General features: G+C 42.2%; 1 protein-coding gene across 1 annotated transcript in view; it reads right to left on the bottom strand.

The window, feature by feature from the left end:
* The window catches only part of KIF7 (kinesin family member 7), a 45,197-nt gene extending 29,637 nt beyond the window's left edge, over positions 1-15,560 (bottom strand). Inside the window, exons 1-5 of the mRNA XM_083184176.1 lie at positions 15,394-15,560; positions 12,792-13,121; positions 8,801-9,001; positions 7,826-8,243; positions 3,199-3,730 (exon numbers count right to left, since the gene is read on the bottom strand). Coding sequence (XP_083040302.1) covers positions 3,199-3,730; positions 7,826-8,243; positions 8,801-9,001; positions 12,792-13,116 — 1,476 coding nt within the window. The 5' untranslated portion in view covers positions 13,117-13,121; positions 15,394-15,560. The remainder of the gene's footprint in view (positions 1-3,198; positions 3,731-7,825; positions 8,244-8,800; positions 9,002-12,791; positions 13,122-15,393) is intronic.
* Positions 15,561-16,130: the final 570 nt, after the last annotated feature.

Raw genomic sequence — 16,130 nt, 5'->3', positions numbered from 1 at the left:
TGGACACAGACGCACGGCGCCGTGAAACTACAAAAGTACCAATTAAAGCAACAAGTCCTTAATACGTGAAGTGCAGATAATGTGACTAAAGGCTCCTGGTCTTATGAAATGGAATTATTTAGAGCAATGTGACCTTCATTTATTTATTTATTTATTTATTAAAGACCTAGGGGGGTATTCAAACCAGGATTCCGACTGTTGGAACCCTAGACAGATCAGACAGTAACTCTCAATTCAATGTTCCGACTGTCGAGTGTTGTAAAGTCCCTGGATAGCTGAAAACGATGCAGTTTTGTTGAAAAATGGCCGCGGATTCAACAATCTGCGGCCGTTTCCGACAATACAGACTTGCCTCCATAGGGAGTGGGGTCTGTAGCAGGCGAGTCCCATCCGAGATTGAATACTGAAGGGTCGATATTTCCACTGTCGGAAATATCAGCAGAGATTGTATACCCCCCATCCACAGACTGGTTTCCTGCATGTACAGATTTAAATAAAACACCCACATTTGGATGACAAGTTATATTTTGTATTGAAAGCCCCTATGCAGACACCTAGAAGTTCTCAATAATTTAGTATTTAATTATGTGCTGTTGCATTAATAATTCCTTTCAAAAAGGAACCAAACCAAGAAATACAGCCGATTAGTCCCACTTTACCGTTGACATTTTAGCAAGACACATTCTACCGTCACGCCCAGATTTATCTGACTGCTAGATGGTGAACTGCAATTCCTTACTCCCGAGATGCATTACAATAATCTAGCTGACGTTTATAGGGCACATGTTCCCGGTATGGAAACCAATCCACAAAGCTTCCAATGTAAATGTGGATTATCTTGATGTTGAATTAGACGATAACTAGTTAAAAGCCGTCAAAATGACAGCTTCTCCAATGCACTTTCACTTTGAGCTGTGAAAGTTTTTAGCCTCCAAACTCTCCACCCCAGTTCCTACCTCCAATCTCGGTCTTTACAGCTCCCTCTCTCCATACCTAGCAAGTGTAAAACAGGTCAGTGTTCCTGCAAAAATTGCTTTCACTTTCTGTTATGATATCTTTTAGTACACAAAGGAGTAATTTGGTCCGTCGGATTTATACATTATTCTTGTGTAATATATGGAAATTATAGCAGAGAAAGCTGACATTTCTGTTACGTAGTTCCATCACTTTGATGGTCTGGTAACTAGTTCCTTAATAAATCACAGATGTTTAACAGTATACAAAACAATCATTTACAGACGCTTTTCATTTAAATTCTTGTTCTCTTATTTGTCCAGCAGAATAATAACTCTGTAAGCATTTATGACCTGTAATGCACAGCAGGGCACCTCACAATAACACTTATAAAGGGAAAAGGCTAGATATATATGGCAAATTAAATAATTGCCATATATCTTTATTTATAGCTTCTTAGTAAGTTATGAGTATGTGTAAATCTCTAAAGCCAACATCAAAATATACAAACCCCAATCATATCCAATACCGAATCATTTTATTTTAGAAAAAAATAGCATAATGTCCTTGTACTATGACACAAACTGGTCTCAGCCCTGGCTGTCCAGTCTCTCGTGCTGGATGAGCCTATTAGTATTGAGCAGTTATCACATGGGATAAAGCAGAGGTGGGGAACCTTTTTTCTGGCAATGGACATTTGTAATGTAAAAAAAAAAATAGTGCGGGGGCCATATATAAAATAGCTATTAACAAATTCTTCCTCACCCGTCCCATGTTGCTCCGGCGGCTACCGCTGAATGGCTCCGTCCCACTCTCCGGCTGCGAGAGATCGGGAGTTCTCATGAGCGCCCTCTTCCTTGACTCCCAGACAAGTCATGGGGAGGGTGGGCGGGCCAGTCAGACTGGCTACAGGGGCCAGAGGTTCCCCACCCCTGGGATAAAGGAAGCATACATACACCTTTTCTCTGTGTGGAGCCTAGGGCAAGAAACCATATCACCCTTGCCTTATTGCTTACACTCGGAGGTGGGGAATACCAGCGTAACCAAAATTTATTTTCACTCCTGTTCCCTCCAGGATGCACATTAGACTACTATGAACCTTTCAGTTGCCTCACACATGGTAGCAGTGCACTTTTTTTAAACAAAAGTTCCCCTAGTTATACCCAAGACTGAATATTTGCAGCTCAGACGCTATGGACCTTATTCAGGTCCATTCACACGTCCCCTCGTTTGCACGGGGACCAATGTTTTTTTAATTGCGCACCTTGCGGGTGTAGGGCTGCTCCATTAACATATGGGAACGCCCAGCGTATCATGAGCGTTCCGTTCTCATGGTAATGAGGCATGACGGACAAGCAGAGAGTGGGAAGCCGACATCACCGGATGTCAGCTGCCCGCCTACTTCCCCCTGAGCAGACACGCATCTGAGTCTGCGACCATCGAATGATGGGGGCAGATCCCAGCAGGCTGCGAATGGATGTTACTGCGTGTGAATTTGCCTTGCGAATGGGTGGTGGCTAGCCACCATTCGCAAGGCAGAGTTTTATGTATCAACCAGAATAACCCCCTATGTTCACTCCTCCTGCCCCAAATTCTCCTTATGCCCTTTAAACTCCCTTTGGGAAAACCTGCATCTGTAAACCACGTTCTGATGTACAATATGCAGTTAAGCTCATCTTCTGACCCTCAATCCAGACATCAGACCTGTTCATCCTCGTGAAGAAGGCACCTTGGTGGAGTTTGGGGAAAGTACCGCCTCCTCAATTTCCTTGCTAATCTAAGAAACTACTTACAAAGTTTACTAGGCAGTAGGAGTATATCACATGAGCACAGATAGATTGAACAAAAACGTTCCCCATTTTAGACTAGATTTGCTGGAGAACAGGGTAACTTTTTTATCATATATGATGGAATTGTCACAAGAAAATTTGAAATCCTATTCCAGCAAAGGGTGTGAGGTGCCATGACAGCCGCGTGTAAATGCCAGCAAAGACACCTAAACTCGCACCCAGAGGGAGGCTCAACATCTGCAGTCAAATACTCATGACGATGGTGAACAGCCCTGTAAGTGGTCAGAACTCTGATGGAATGACAGGAAAAGGAATGAATTGGAAAAAGGCATGACATCAAATTAATAACATTGTTTGCTTAATATAGTCAATTCACTTTGAGTGTATAATGTTAAATGAAAGCTACATTTAATAATACAATTAAAATAAATTGCCTCCAGTACTGAATTCATACCTTGGGCTTTATCGGTCTCCTATTGGGTTCTTCGACAGAAGAGCTCTCAATCCCACTGTCTAGTCCAGATGCTGATGTGACTTCACTCCTCTCCTCTTCTACTGTACACATCCAGTCCTTAACCTTCTGGGACTGAGTAGGGGACAATCCTCCTTCTGCCAGAAGGTCCATAAGAAGCAGATAGCCTGTGTCTGTGCAAGTCCTATAATGTGCACATTCAGCCATTAGCCGGGACACAAGATCTTCAGTAGATCGTCGCGGTACCGGTTTGACAAGGTCAAATCTATTTAGTATCCGGGTTTCTGATCTGTGTCTTTGTTCTAGAGCACGTTGCAAGGACTTTATCTGATGTTGCAGGTCTTCCACGCGGTCCGCATCTTTTTTGCAGTTAATAGTTGCTTTATTCTTAATATTCTGAGCACGGCTGGCATAGTTCAGTGTGTTTAACGTCTCATCAAAGTCTGAAGCAGACGGACTTATGCACGAAATCATAACAGTCTTGGCATTTCCTCCAAGGGAATCCTTCAAGATCCTATAGATAAAAAGAGAAATCGAATATACTGTACTTAGTTCACATACCAGACTGTAGACATGCAGCGACTTTACAAAATATATACTTCTTTGTATATAGTCTTAAAAGATTGTCTGGCTGGGCCACTTCAGGGCACTTTTTTTGTATGTCTTTTAACTATGAATTTTTTATATTTTTTTTCTTTACTTTTGGTTGTTGCTTTCACATACCTTACATTCTATAACCCCTGATACTCTAATGGTCTCTCATTTTCTGAGCGATTTTACATAATTTCACTAAAATGCTCAGTAAATGCCTGAATATCACTGTGTGTGTAGGGCACACAGTGATGTAAATGTGTAGGGCACACAGTGATGTAAATGTGTGGCCCCGCGGGTCTGTTTCTGCCGCTGATAAATAACCCACACGCAGGTTATTAAATTGGTCAGGGCTTCCTTACACATCGCTCAACACACACTGCTGTGCAGCGCTGTGTGCTGAGCGACGTAGCATGGCTCAGAATGCACGTCACTGTGTGTAGGGCCCTAACTTCACTGCTGTATTTTATTTATGTGATGCTCTGTGGTGGTTTGGCTGGACTTGTTTGGGGGTGCACCGCACCCCAGACATAAACCCCAGAGTGTTAGGAAACTGCTTGACCTAGGTAACCTCAATGTTGCTGGGCTGATTCATATATTTTTGGCAAAATATATAAAATATATGCTCCTAACATCTTATATGATAATTAAATACAAAAAGGAAATATATATATATAGAAATGACAAGTGTGAGCAGCGCTGTTAATTAGAGTCCAAAATGTCAATTATAAAGTCCAAAGTCAAACTTTAGCAAGGATGACCGTTTTTGTGCACCAAGTCCAAGTTAGTGAACTGCAGCAACCTCTCTTAGGGGGGGCATCCAGGGTCAGGATGAAACAAATATCTAAAATAAACAGAAGAGAGAGGTGCGCCTCATAGTGCAAATCAATGAGTATTTAATAAAGAATAAAAACACTCCAGGTATAAAACACAATTGCTCGTACCATGATTTAAAACGCTGTGGACTGATTACCACATGGTTAAACACGTTACCCACGGCAAACAGCTCCTCTGGAACCACTGAGTCCTTGGTAGCATGAATCGCTGCAAACACTGGGTTGTGCCGCAGAAACCAGCAGACGGTCGGACGAGGAGGGACACCAGAACAGGAGAGATGACGGGACGTGATGGAAAACGGGTATCACAAGCCACGCCCTAACGCGTTTCGTCAGAGACTTAAATACTCATTGATTTGCACTATGATTTGCACTATGAGGCGCACCTCTCTCCTGTTTTTTTTAGATATATATATATTATAGTTAGCAGTAATGATTGCACAGTGATTGCAAGTTTGTGAACCCTTTGAAATTTTCAATATTTTTGCTGAATTTTGGCCTAAATCTTCCTCATTTCAGATAAAAAGAACAAAAATCAGGCAAATGAGACTTTTTTTTTTTAGATGTGCTCATGTTTGATATTAAGGAAAATGATCCAATACAACATATCGGTGATTGGCAAAATATGTAAACCTTTAGGCTTAGCACATATTTGGGAAGGCAATCAGGATTGTGTCAACAACATATCATTCAAAAGAACAGGGATCTATTATTATTTTCATCATCCTTTATTTATATGGTGCCACAGAGGATCCGCAGCTCCCAATTTCAGAGGACATAAACAAATAAGCAAAGCAGGAGACGGTGACTTGCAGTTGAAAACAATAACGGACAGGCACAGGATACATAAACATTGCTGCATCAGCAGACGACACTGAAATAAGCATCAGTGTGGCAGAAAACCGCAGATTTGATGCCATCAAAGATGGTTTAATTAAAAGGAAAATACATGGAGGGAAGTGGGCTGTGCTCGTGAGAGCTTACATTCTGATATTAAGGTCAGGTGTTCATAACATATTATTGTGGAAGTGTATCATGCCACAAACAAAGGAGATTTTGAGGATTTGAGTGGTAGAGTTGTTGATGCTAGTCGGATGCAAAAGGTTACAAAACCATCTCTAAAGAGTTTTCACTCCACCAATCAACAGTCAGACAATTGTGTACAAATTGGCAAAATTCTAGACCAGAGCTGGCCAAACCGGTCCTCAAGATCTACCAACAGTCCACATTTTCCAAATCACCTAGCTTGTGCACAGCTGTACTCATTACTAACGGTCACATTTTTAAACATTCAGCTGCATTCATTCCTCCACAGGTTGCCTGAGAAATATACATTGTTGGTAGATCTTGAGGATAGATTTGGCCCCCCGTGTTCTAGACCAGAGGTGGACAAACCAGTCCTCGAGATCTACCAACAGTTGATTATGATTACCATGTATGGCTGTGTGTGGTACAGCATCAATTGCTGCCAGGCTGTGTACCACACTAGCAGGATATATCATCAATTTCTGGGGGTACAGTGTGTTTTACAATTATATGATTCCATTCCTTTCAAAGGGGTTAACATCAGCTTATCTAAATATATTGTAAAAATCTAAATGTAAAAAAAAAAAAAAAAAAAAAAAAAGAGTTCCCTGACCCATGCTCTAAGTGCCTCTTACATTAGCTAATTTCAATGTTCATGACTACATCATCAGGAGGACACTGAACAACAATGGTGTGCATGGCAGGATTGTAAGGAGAAAGGTGCTGCTTGCCAAAAAGAACACTGCTGCCCATCTGCTAAAGATCACCTGGACAAGCCATAAGGCTATTGGAACAAAGTCCTGTGGACAGATGAGACCAAAATAGAGCATTTTGGTTTAAATGAAAAGCATTACATTTTGAGAAAGGAGAGCACTGCATTCCAGCTTAAAAACATCATACCCTCTGTGACACATGGTGATGGACGACATGGACACTGAAACAAAGCACCATGTCCGCTCGCCATGCTTCAGGCACGTGCCTCGCTATGCTCAGCCCATTATTATATTCTCCCACCACGCCCTGGTGGATGATAGGGCATGAAATACCACTTGTCGGCACATGTCAATTCAGCCATCAGCATCCATCCATCTGGTGATCAAAAATGCTGATCGACCATCACTGATGTGTGGCAATCCATCAAGGAGTCAGTTAAATTCTGTGGCGTATATTCAATGCCAATCTATGATGTGCGAGCAGTGCCCATTGCTCACCCTCAGTATTCAACTGAAGCCCTCGCTATTTCTAAAGGGCCCCATACATCAACAATTAATTGTGACAATTTTCAGATATGGAGATGATTGCCACAATAAATTTTAGATGTGTGGGCTCCCCCTTTTGGCAATCCCAATCACAATCGCCAATCGATTGCTTAATCAGGTTTTTAAGCATGCTTAATAATCTGGTATTATCTGCAGATCTTTTTTATATGTGTGGGCATTCCCAATTCGTCTTCTTCATCTATTTACATTATGAACAGCTGAAATGACAATCGATTGGGGCAATTTCCAGATATGAAGATGCAATCTTTAGCTGGAAAAATCTGCCGATCACTGAAATAAATCTGTAATGTGTGGGCAAAGTCAGATAGATTGTAGAATCCATTTATCTGGCCAAAAAATTCCTGTATCTGGAAATCCATAAATTGTGATTGCTGATGTATGGGGCCCATAACAAGCGAGGTGGAAACGACGAGTGCGGCCATCAAATGGTGAGGCTCGCAGCTATATGCTGCATTAGCTGCGAAACTCGCCGTTCGGGGGAATGAGGATTTCCCCAAAATAGAATAGAGCGAGCGGCCAGCAAGGGGATTAAACAGCGAGGATGGCTTGTTTCCCGTTATTCTCTCCAAAAACAAGCCATCCTCACCATAAAAACCCCCTCGCTGGCTGCATTAAATACACCCGTGTGCTAACAAAAAAAATAAAAATTCACCAATCTCAATCATTGGTTGGGATCAGCAAATCAGGAAAATCCAACATGTTGGATTCACCAACTCAAGCATAATGAGGAATTGGGAAATCCATCTCAGATTATAGGCCCCATTAATAAAACATAATAAATGTTGAATTAATAAGCATTATTACGGATTTTATTGAATTTTGCAAACACCCTGATTAGGCTGAAAAAGGAACTTTCACTAGTACCTGTGCACATACCTCGTGATCTTAGAATCTCTGTATGGTATATGGCTGCTCTTCCGCTTTGGGTCCCCAAGGGCACTAATGACATTACCCAAGGCTAGTAGTCCAGTGTTAATCTGAATGCTTTCTTTGAGCCTTTCTCCGGTGTTGCCTGTTTTCAGTATTCGCTCGGAACCAGCTAGGTCTACAAAGTGGAACTTAGAAGACAGAAGCTGCCCAAGAGCGAGGCCTGTACCGTCTTCCCCAATGGTTAGTCTATTGACTCGGCCAACCCCTCTCCTCTGTTCCATGGTGACAGTGAAGATTGTATGCGATCGGCTAGAATGGGTGTTAACTTGAGTGGCTCCTGTATGCTTAGCAGTATTGCCCATTTCTAGTAGACTAAGCACCTCGTCAAGTCCTTCCACTTCAGTCTCCTTCACACCGCAAAGCACTGAAAAAAAAAAAAATGAAATACAAGTAAAGCTAGCCATACATGTACAGATGTATTGTCAGATTGGGCTGGTTGGAACAAAATCCTGGTAATGGATGAGAGCAAATGACAGTTGGCTAATTGCTTTGAAATGCCAAAACCTGTCACTCAGATATTACCAAATTTTTGTTCCAACCAGCCCAAATCTGACAATCGATCTGTAGATGTATGGCCAACTTAAGATACGACATAAAAATGCATCTGCATTTCAGGAGCCTCACAAACAAATACATTGGTAAAGAATTAATATTTAGTGGGTGAATAAAAGATCTGGGGCTACATTAACAATGTTGTAGCATCATTTCTGCATCGAAAAACCTATGCTCTACGACAATAGGAATGTGATAAGTTTAAGAGTTTCTGTACTTTGAACAATGTATTTTCTAGTTATACTTGCAAAAATAACAGAAAATAGCCATAATGCTTAAGCAATATTCTGTCCCTGGAGGGAAAAATATAAAAGGTTTACAATGGCGTACTCCGGTCATTGTTACTATTAGCAATAATTCTGTATTTACCAATATTCCCTTTGTCGTCCTCTCGGATAAGAATGTCTTTACTAGACGTCTGCACTTCAAGAAGATCCCTGAACTCCTCCTTATAAACCTCGAGGTACGATACACGGATGGTGTAGTCAACCAGATCATTCTCATCAACCAGTTTGAAGATTTCAGCCATGGCACGCGGAATGATCCCCTGGTCATCCTCCGAGATGGAAGCTGGAATATAAAAAGGGAAATTTGATCAATTAAAAAAGGTAAAAATTAGAATCAGTGGTTATTAATAATTGCTGTAACATTTTCTAGAAGAGGTTTTAATGGACACAAAATGCTGCGTTTATTCATAAAGAACATTCTATATGGTATTTATTACCAGTTATGTATATAGCGCACACATTCCACAGCGCTGTACAGAGAATATTAGAAGATTCACATGGTATGCAGCCATTATTAGGCCAATAGTGTCTAGATCAACAGCCGAAAGGCCGACACATGAAAAAGGTTGACATGAATTAGGTCAACGTGGTTAGAAGGTCAACATGAGTTTTTCAGGATATTTTTTTTTTTTTAACTGATTTATCCATATTCTACCATCCCAGTGGGCATAGAGGGAGAAAATAATAATGCCCAAAGAACGCGAGGGGATGCGGTACACTTATACAGTGTCCATGCCGACACAAATATCATAAAAAGCCAATGTCGAATTTTCTAATTTTGACCAATAGTGGTCGGCCTTTTGACTGTCGACCACAAAGCTGGCCCAGACATTCACCTTATCTCTCCCGTAGTGCAGAACAGGCTCAATAACACAATATTCTATATGTCCACTGACATTGGCTTAATCCACACAAGGAAACTTTGATTATTAATATTGGAACACTATAAACATATCACAGCTGTATATGTATTAGTTTCTGATCCATATATATATGTACTGTATTGTATTGCAGCTGAGAGCAATAGGCCTTGGCTCACCATGGATATCCAGAGAAGGCTGGCTGAAGAAGGCTCCATCTGTATATACTTATTGTGAATAATAGTGTTTCATAAATATCTTATTTATAAACATATTGTTTATTAAACTTTGTATCACCTTTGTTGCAAAATTGGACTTCTATACAAAATCCCATGTGCAACCCAGCATGTTGATGTAAAAGGGATCATTGAAATTGAAAGAAGTTAGCTGACTACTAATAACTGATATCAGTGAAGCACACCACATGAGAATGCAGTTAGCTCACTACTAACCATTGATATCACAGGGAAATGCAGCTAATACACTAGGAACCAGTGATGCAGCTGTAATCTCCAGAATAGTGCTTTATGCCCACAGAATAGCTGCGGTGATCCAGTAATGCACTGGTTAAAACTTTTCCTTGACAAAGCATATAGACAGGATTTTACATGCAGACACCAGAAACTGGTTACACTGATGCCCCTTTCAGACCGCACTTTAAAAACGGTATATTGCCGTTTTTTTACCGTTTTAAAACGGTAATGTGTGCGGTCTGAAAGGTGCAGGACCACTTAACCGGTTAGAAAAAAACGTTTTTTCTAACCGGTTAAAATGCAGGGTCCTACCCGTTTCAGAACCGGTATTTTAGGCTCAAAATCGGTTCTGAAACGGTATTTAGGACCCAGCCAATGAGCTGGGTCCTAAATTCAGCACAGTGAATACTTAATGAGCGCTCATTAAGTATTCACTGCACTTTAGCCCCCCCGCGCGCGTGTCGACGCCCCTCCCCCCCGCGCGTGTCGGCTCCCCCCCCGTGTCGACTTACCCCGTGCCGGTATCTCCGTTGTGGTTCCCGGCACTGCAGCTCAGTATGCTCGGAAAGCACTTATGAAAAAAGTGTCTTTCAGAAAATGGCTGCCCATTTTTTAAACTGGGTTTCCTATGGGGCAGCCATTTTCTGGAAGACACTTTTTTCATAAGTGCTTTCCGAGCATACTGAGCTGCAGTGCCGGGATCCACAACGGAGGTACCGGCACGGGGTAAGTCGACACGGGGGGGGGGGGGGGTCGACACGCGCGGGGGGCGTCGACACGTGCGGGGGACGTCGACACGCTCTCGGGCGACACGCGCGGGGGGGGGGGGGGGGAGCTGCACGGAGGGGAGGGCTGAAGGCTGCACTGGCTTTGACCCTGTATTTGGAAAGTTTCCAAAAACGGGTCTGCCAGTGTCAAAAAATCGGCACTTAAACGGTAATATACCGTTTAAGTGCTGCGGTGTGAAAGGGGTTTTATCTGGCAGACCCGTTTTTGGAAACGTTTCCAAATACAGGGTCAAAGCCAGATATGCGGTCTGAAAGCAGCATGACTAAACACAGCAAATACATGGTAAGTGCGTGACCTCTCCATCTCGCAACATATAAATAGAAACATGGTAACAAAACTGTTTTCTATGTGATTTAGTCAAGATGTGGCTCCAGAAAAAAAGCCGCAAAAGACCTTTTCCTTTGTAAAGTTGTTTTCTGTACTGCCCTTAGTATTCATGGCTGATTATGAGGCGCACCCAATGCAGATTGTCATGTAGTTGGTGGATTTACTAGAACTTGAGCCAATGCTCCCAGATGCACATGCACCGCAGCCGGATGGAAAAATTAACCTGCTATAGGGCGCTGCAAGTCTCTAGATGTTACCACCTGTACACCATAAAGAAACACCAGCAGTATTACAGCAGGCAGAAATGATGGGTGTCAGGCGCATGCTTGAACTCGAGGGGAAGGGATACTAGCATGTGCATATACTCATGGCAACAAAAGCAGCTGCTTTCCTCTCTGAATCAGGCCCTTAGAATATTCTGGAGAACATCAGAAGTGGCTGAGTTGAGGAACTAATATTATTTTCTGACATAAGCGGTGCACCTTTACACTACATTATACATGTATCACCATTCATACTAGTGAACCATTTGTGCTTTCTTGCTATGTTTATTGGTCTTTAGAATCTATTTAGTATTTTTTTAATGTATAAAAGGAATTTTAAACAATAAATGTATTTTCTTATTGTTTCTGTGATTGCGCAAACTTGAAACAGATATTTGCATTGCTAATGTGATCATGTGGCTTTAAAGAAGCTATGGTTGGTCACATTGGACTATACTTTCCCCCTGAAGAAATTGGTCCCAATATAATGAAACACGTTAGCTCATCTACTGACTATAGCTCAGTTCTACAAATGGTTAAGTCAGACCGCGCTACATGGCTGCTCGCTACATTTGTCAATTTAAGCTTTGGAACAATCCAATCACAGATGGTTGCTACCCTAGAAATGACTTGATTTAGCACCTTCCCAGCATATTGCTTCAGACTTCGGTGGGCGCCCACTCTAGTTGATGTCGCCGGACGGGCCCGCCCACATTAGTGATGTAGACGGGCCTGCCCTGCCGCATTCAAAATGCCCCTATTTCTACAGCACCATGCCCTCCTGGGATGCCTGAGGGAACACTATAATATGATTGTCCATTGTGTTCATTGACCTGCACTACCTCAGTGCTACAATCAAACACTTATTACAAAGGGGCAGATATATGAAGAGTTATGTGCACTGATACCGCTTCTCCCCCATGTATGAAGGAGCTGGTGACCAATAAAAGACAGGGGCTAGCTAAATGATAGCAGGCCGATATGCAGGTTGAATGTATGAATGGTCAGCAGTACTGACCGTTCCACCCGCTGCTGGCTCTGGGCTGCGCTGGAGATCTCACGTGAGTAGCAAGATCCCGCTCATGCCCAGTCCAGCCAGACAAACCTGTGACTTTGGGGAAGTTGTATAAAAACCTTCTAAAAGTTATAGGTTCCATTGGAAGTGATCATTTTCTAGTTTCCGTTTATCAAGTACACTCTATGAAATAATGGTCAGAAGCCGATTGGTTGATATAGGCAACTTCTCTGCTCGTTCCCTTTAAAAGGTGCAATCCGAATATTTATTATTAATGCAGCTAGCTTGTGACCCAGAACAAAAATCAGTAACCATATCTTGGCGCAGTAGACACAAAAATACTTACATATACTTGCTTCTCCAATGGTGTAAGTTTTTCCTGATCCAGTTTGTCCATAAGCAACCACAGTGACATTGAACCCTTGAAAGAAAGCTTCTAGTAAGGGCTGTACACAGCAGCTGTATACAGTCTCCTGACTGCAAGCTTCATCCAGCACATCCTGGAACTGAAAGCTCCTGTTGGTTCCCAGTGTCAGCTTCTGCTGGCCAGGCTCAATGCGGACACAGGACTGCTGCCCATGCAGGACCTCCTTTGGTAGCAATGGACGAATCCTGATAGCCACATGCACAGCACTCTCCTCCACACGAACATGCTGAAGTTTGGGACCCATGAGAGCTGTGTAATAGACATTACAACAAAATTATTTTACATTAGTGTTTTGTGGAGTGCCACAATCTATACATCATCAAAAGTAATAAGTATGGCAGAAGGGTTATGTGAGAATGTAAAATAATTAACATTTTAATTTAACAAAAAAAAACAACAACTATGTGGGGACTTCCAAAAAGTTTCAGTAATAGGACTTGAACACTTGATTCAGAGACACTATTTGCATATATTTTGTATAAGCCAAGTAAAGGCTTCTCTGTTACTGGGTCCCTAATGCTACAAAAAAAAAAAAAAAAAAAAAAAAAAAATCACCCACTCTAGATCATATAATCGCTTATTGTTGTGCTACCTGATAAAACAGAAATATATCTAAATTGAGAGCCAACTCATCTGGAGTCACCCTTATCTAGCGGTGACTTCAGGTAAGTCTGTCCCAATAGTGCAGTCTGTAGCCATTATGGAATACTTTCAGCATTTGCCACGTGACGTATAAAAAATTTAAGAGTGACATCAGTCTGTACACAAAAGTTATGATGCAAAGATGTAAGTTACTGTATCTTTCACTTAGAATCAATTCACCTCTATATTATAAATGGGTGTGTATGTGGCACTATATCAAAATATAAGGTGTGCCCAAATGAAAAGGAGACTTTTGCTGCAGCGGCGTTGTACCTAATCGCAGTGGGTAAATGTGTTTGCTGATAGATGGCGTGGTGTTTTTCCCAGTTGCGCATGTGTAATGAACGGCTTCGTCTCAGTTTCTTCATTTCTAGACAGTTGTATTGTGTGGTCAGATGCATGAAGGATTATTCCAGATCAGCGCAAAGAGCGGTTACCCAATTTCTTTGCGCAGAAGGCGAACATGCTTCAGAAATTTATTACAGGATGAAGGCGGTGTACCGAGAGCAGTGTTTCGCACCGTGCACCGTATTCCGGTGGTGTCAGCTTTATGGGACAGGACGCAAAAGCATCAAAGCCTGGGAAGGCGCATGTTGTCACCCACCCTGCCACTGCTTTCATTCTGAGAAATATGCGCTGATCTGGAGGAATACACCAAGCATCCAACCACGCAAAACAACTTTTCAGAAACGAAGAAACTGAGGAGAAGCCGTTCACTACACATGCGGAACTGGGAAAAACGCCACGCCACCTATCGGCAAACATATTAATCCACTGTGATCAGGTAGAACACCGCGACCGCAACAGTCTCCTTTTTATTTGGGCACACCTTATAACAAACATGACACCAAAATTATGTTTGGTGTACAATATTCATCAAATAGTCTTCATTGGTCTTGTGAACACACTATAGAGCGATTTGCTTTAGCTAGTAATAACCTGATATTTTTGTTCTTTTGCAGAGCTTACGGAACTTTTTGTCACTGGGGAAAGCAGCAAATCAATTTATTAGGTCCTACGAGCAACATTTATGGAGCACCCATAACTGATAGACAGCATTCTGTGCATATATGTGCAGAAAGGCTGTCTCTGTACAGCTCAATGTGGAATAATGTAAATGCACCCGTGTTACATGTATGGCTTCTCTTTGTTTTATGCCCCTGTGAGCTTTTGGAAAAACTTCATGGACTTCGCTATCCTTACAACGGACCTTTATTATCTGTGTATTTATATCAAATTATTATAAGTGGATGCATACGTACTTTTGCAGACAAAAACAAACTTGATGTATTTTTTTTTAGCACAGTTGGACTGTGGCTTCCCAAAAGGACATTGCAAAGCTGGAGTCAGTATTATATACACACTTATTACATGATCAGATGATGTATACTGCGTGGAGTTAGAATTTAAGGATGTTTTGAATTATAAACAAACTATTTCTAATCCAAAGACAAATTATTTATTCAGCCACAAATCTAAGCAGTCCCTAAAATGAATATGTTCTGCATAGGTCCGATTATTATTATATAAGACATATATATTTCCTTTTAACAATTACATTTAATGGCACATAGAAGGGTAAGATACAGACTAGCCTACTACAAAGATTATTGCATAAATTCAACTCATTGCATTAATATGCTGGACATTTACATCACATGCATAAACTCAATTAATTGCATTAACATGCTGGACATTTACATCACAAAGCCCCAGTGACATATCGATCCCATAAAGTAATGATAGTTTACAGAAAGTTTTGCAACTAATGAATAACTTCTGATTGGCTAGAGTCCTGTACCGTAATAGCCCAGCACCGTGCACAGCATCACTGCCGACACTAGCACACATACAGCTATATACCAGCAGCAGCGCTAACCTGCACCGCTCAGCCCGATCCCCGGTACACCACTCCTGGGGATCCTAAACAATGGCGGCCATCATCGGTGGGGACCAAGGCTCCATCCTCCCATCACTGCGTCCGGAGACAGCGGCCTGGTGCTCAGCAGCACCCCCTCTCTGTTTGCAGACAGATTACTCGTCCGGCCGGAAACAGATAGGTAGAGCTACACAGTTCCCAGCACTAGCCAATCATCACATCCGATCACAGTGCCTGCTGCTGCTGGATTCTCTCTCCCATTCAGGGCTTCAGGCTAATGTCACTTGTGTTGTATCCAGGGGTAAATTTACTGCAAGTGCGAGGTTTTAGAAGTGAGAGATGTTGCCCGACTAATCAGATTCTAGCTTTTATCCTCTAAAAGGCGCTAGATAAATGATAATTAGAATCTGATTAGTGATATGGTCAACATGTCTCACTTTTAAGTACTCACACTTTCATACCATCTGGGACACTCCAATTTCCGCCCCTCTGCGTCGCATGCGCACACTGTCTATTCCCTTCAGGCTGGGGGGACTCCCAACTGCCCCCCTCCTCCTCCCATGACGCGGGACACTGGCGGCCCTTGGCAGGACACGGGAACATCCCCAAAAACCGGGACGTTTCTGCGGAAAGCGGGACAGTTGGGAGGTATGCTGCCATGTTACAGACTGTGGGGCAGATGTATGATCAGACGATATGGGGGAGAAGGGTATCAGCGCACGTTATGTGCACTGATA

Source organism: Crinia signifera, chromosome 4 (genome assembly GCF_055691185.1).
Source record: "Crinia signifera chromosome 4, ASM5569118v1, whole genome shotgun sequence".
In the NCBI taxonomy this organism is placed as follows: Eukaryota; Metazoa; Chordata; class Amphibia; order Anura; family Myobatrachidae; genus Crinia; species Crinia signifera.
The sequence above is the reverse complement of the archived record's forward strand: the minus strand, read 5'-3'. Positions and strand labels throughout refer to the sequence as shown.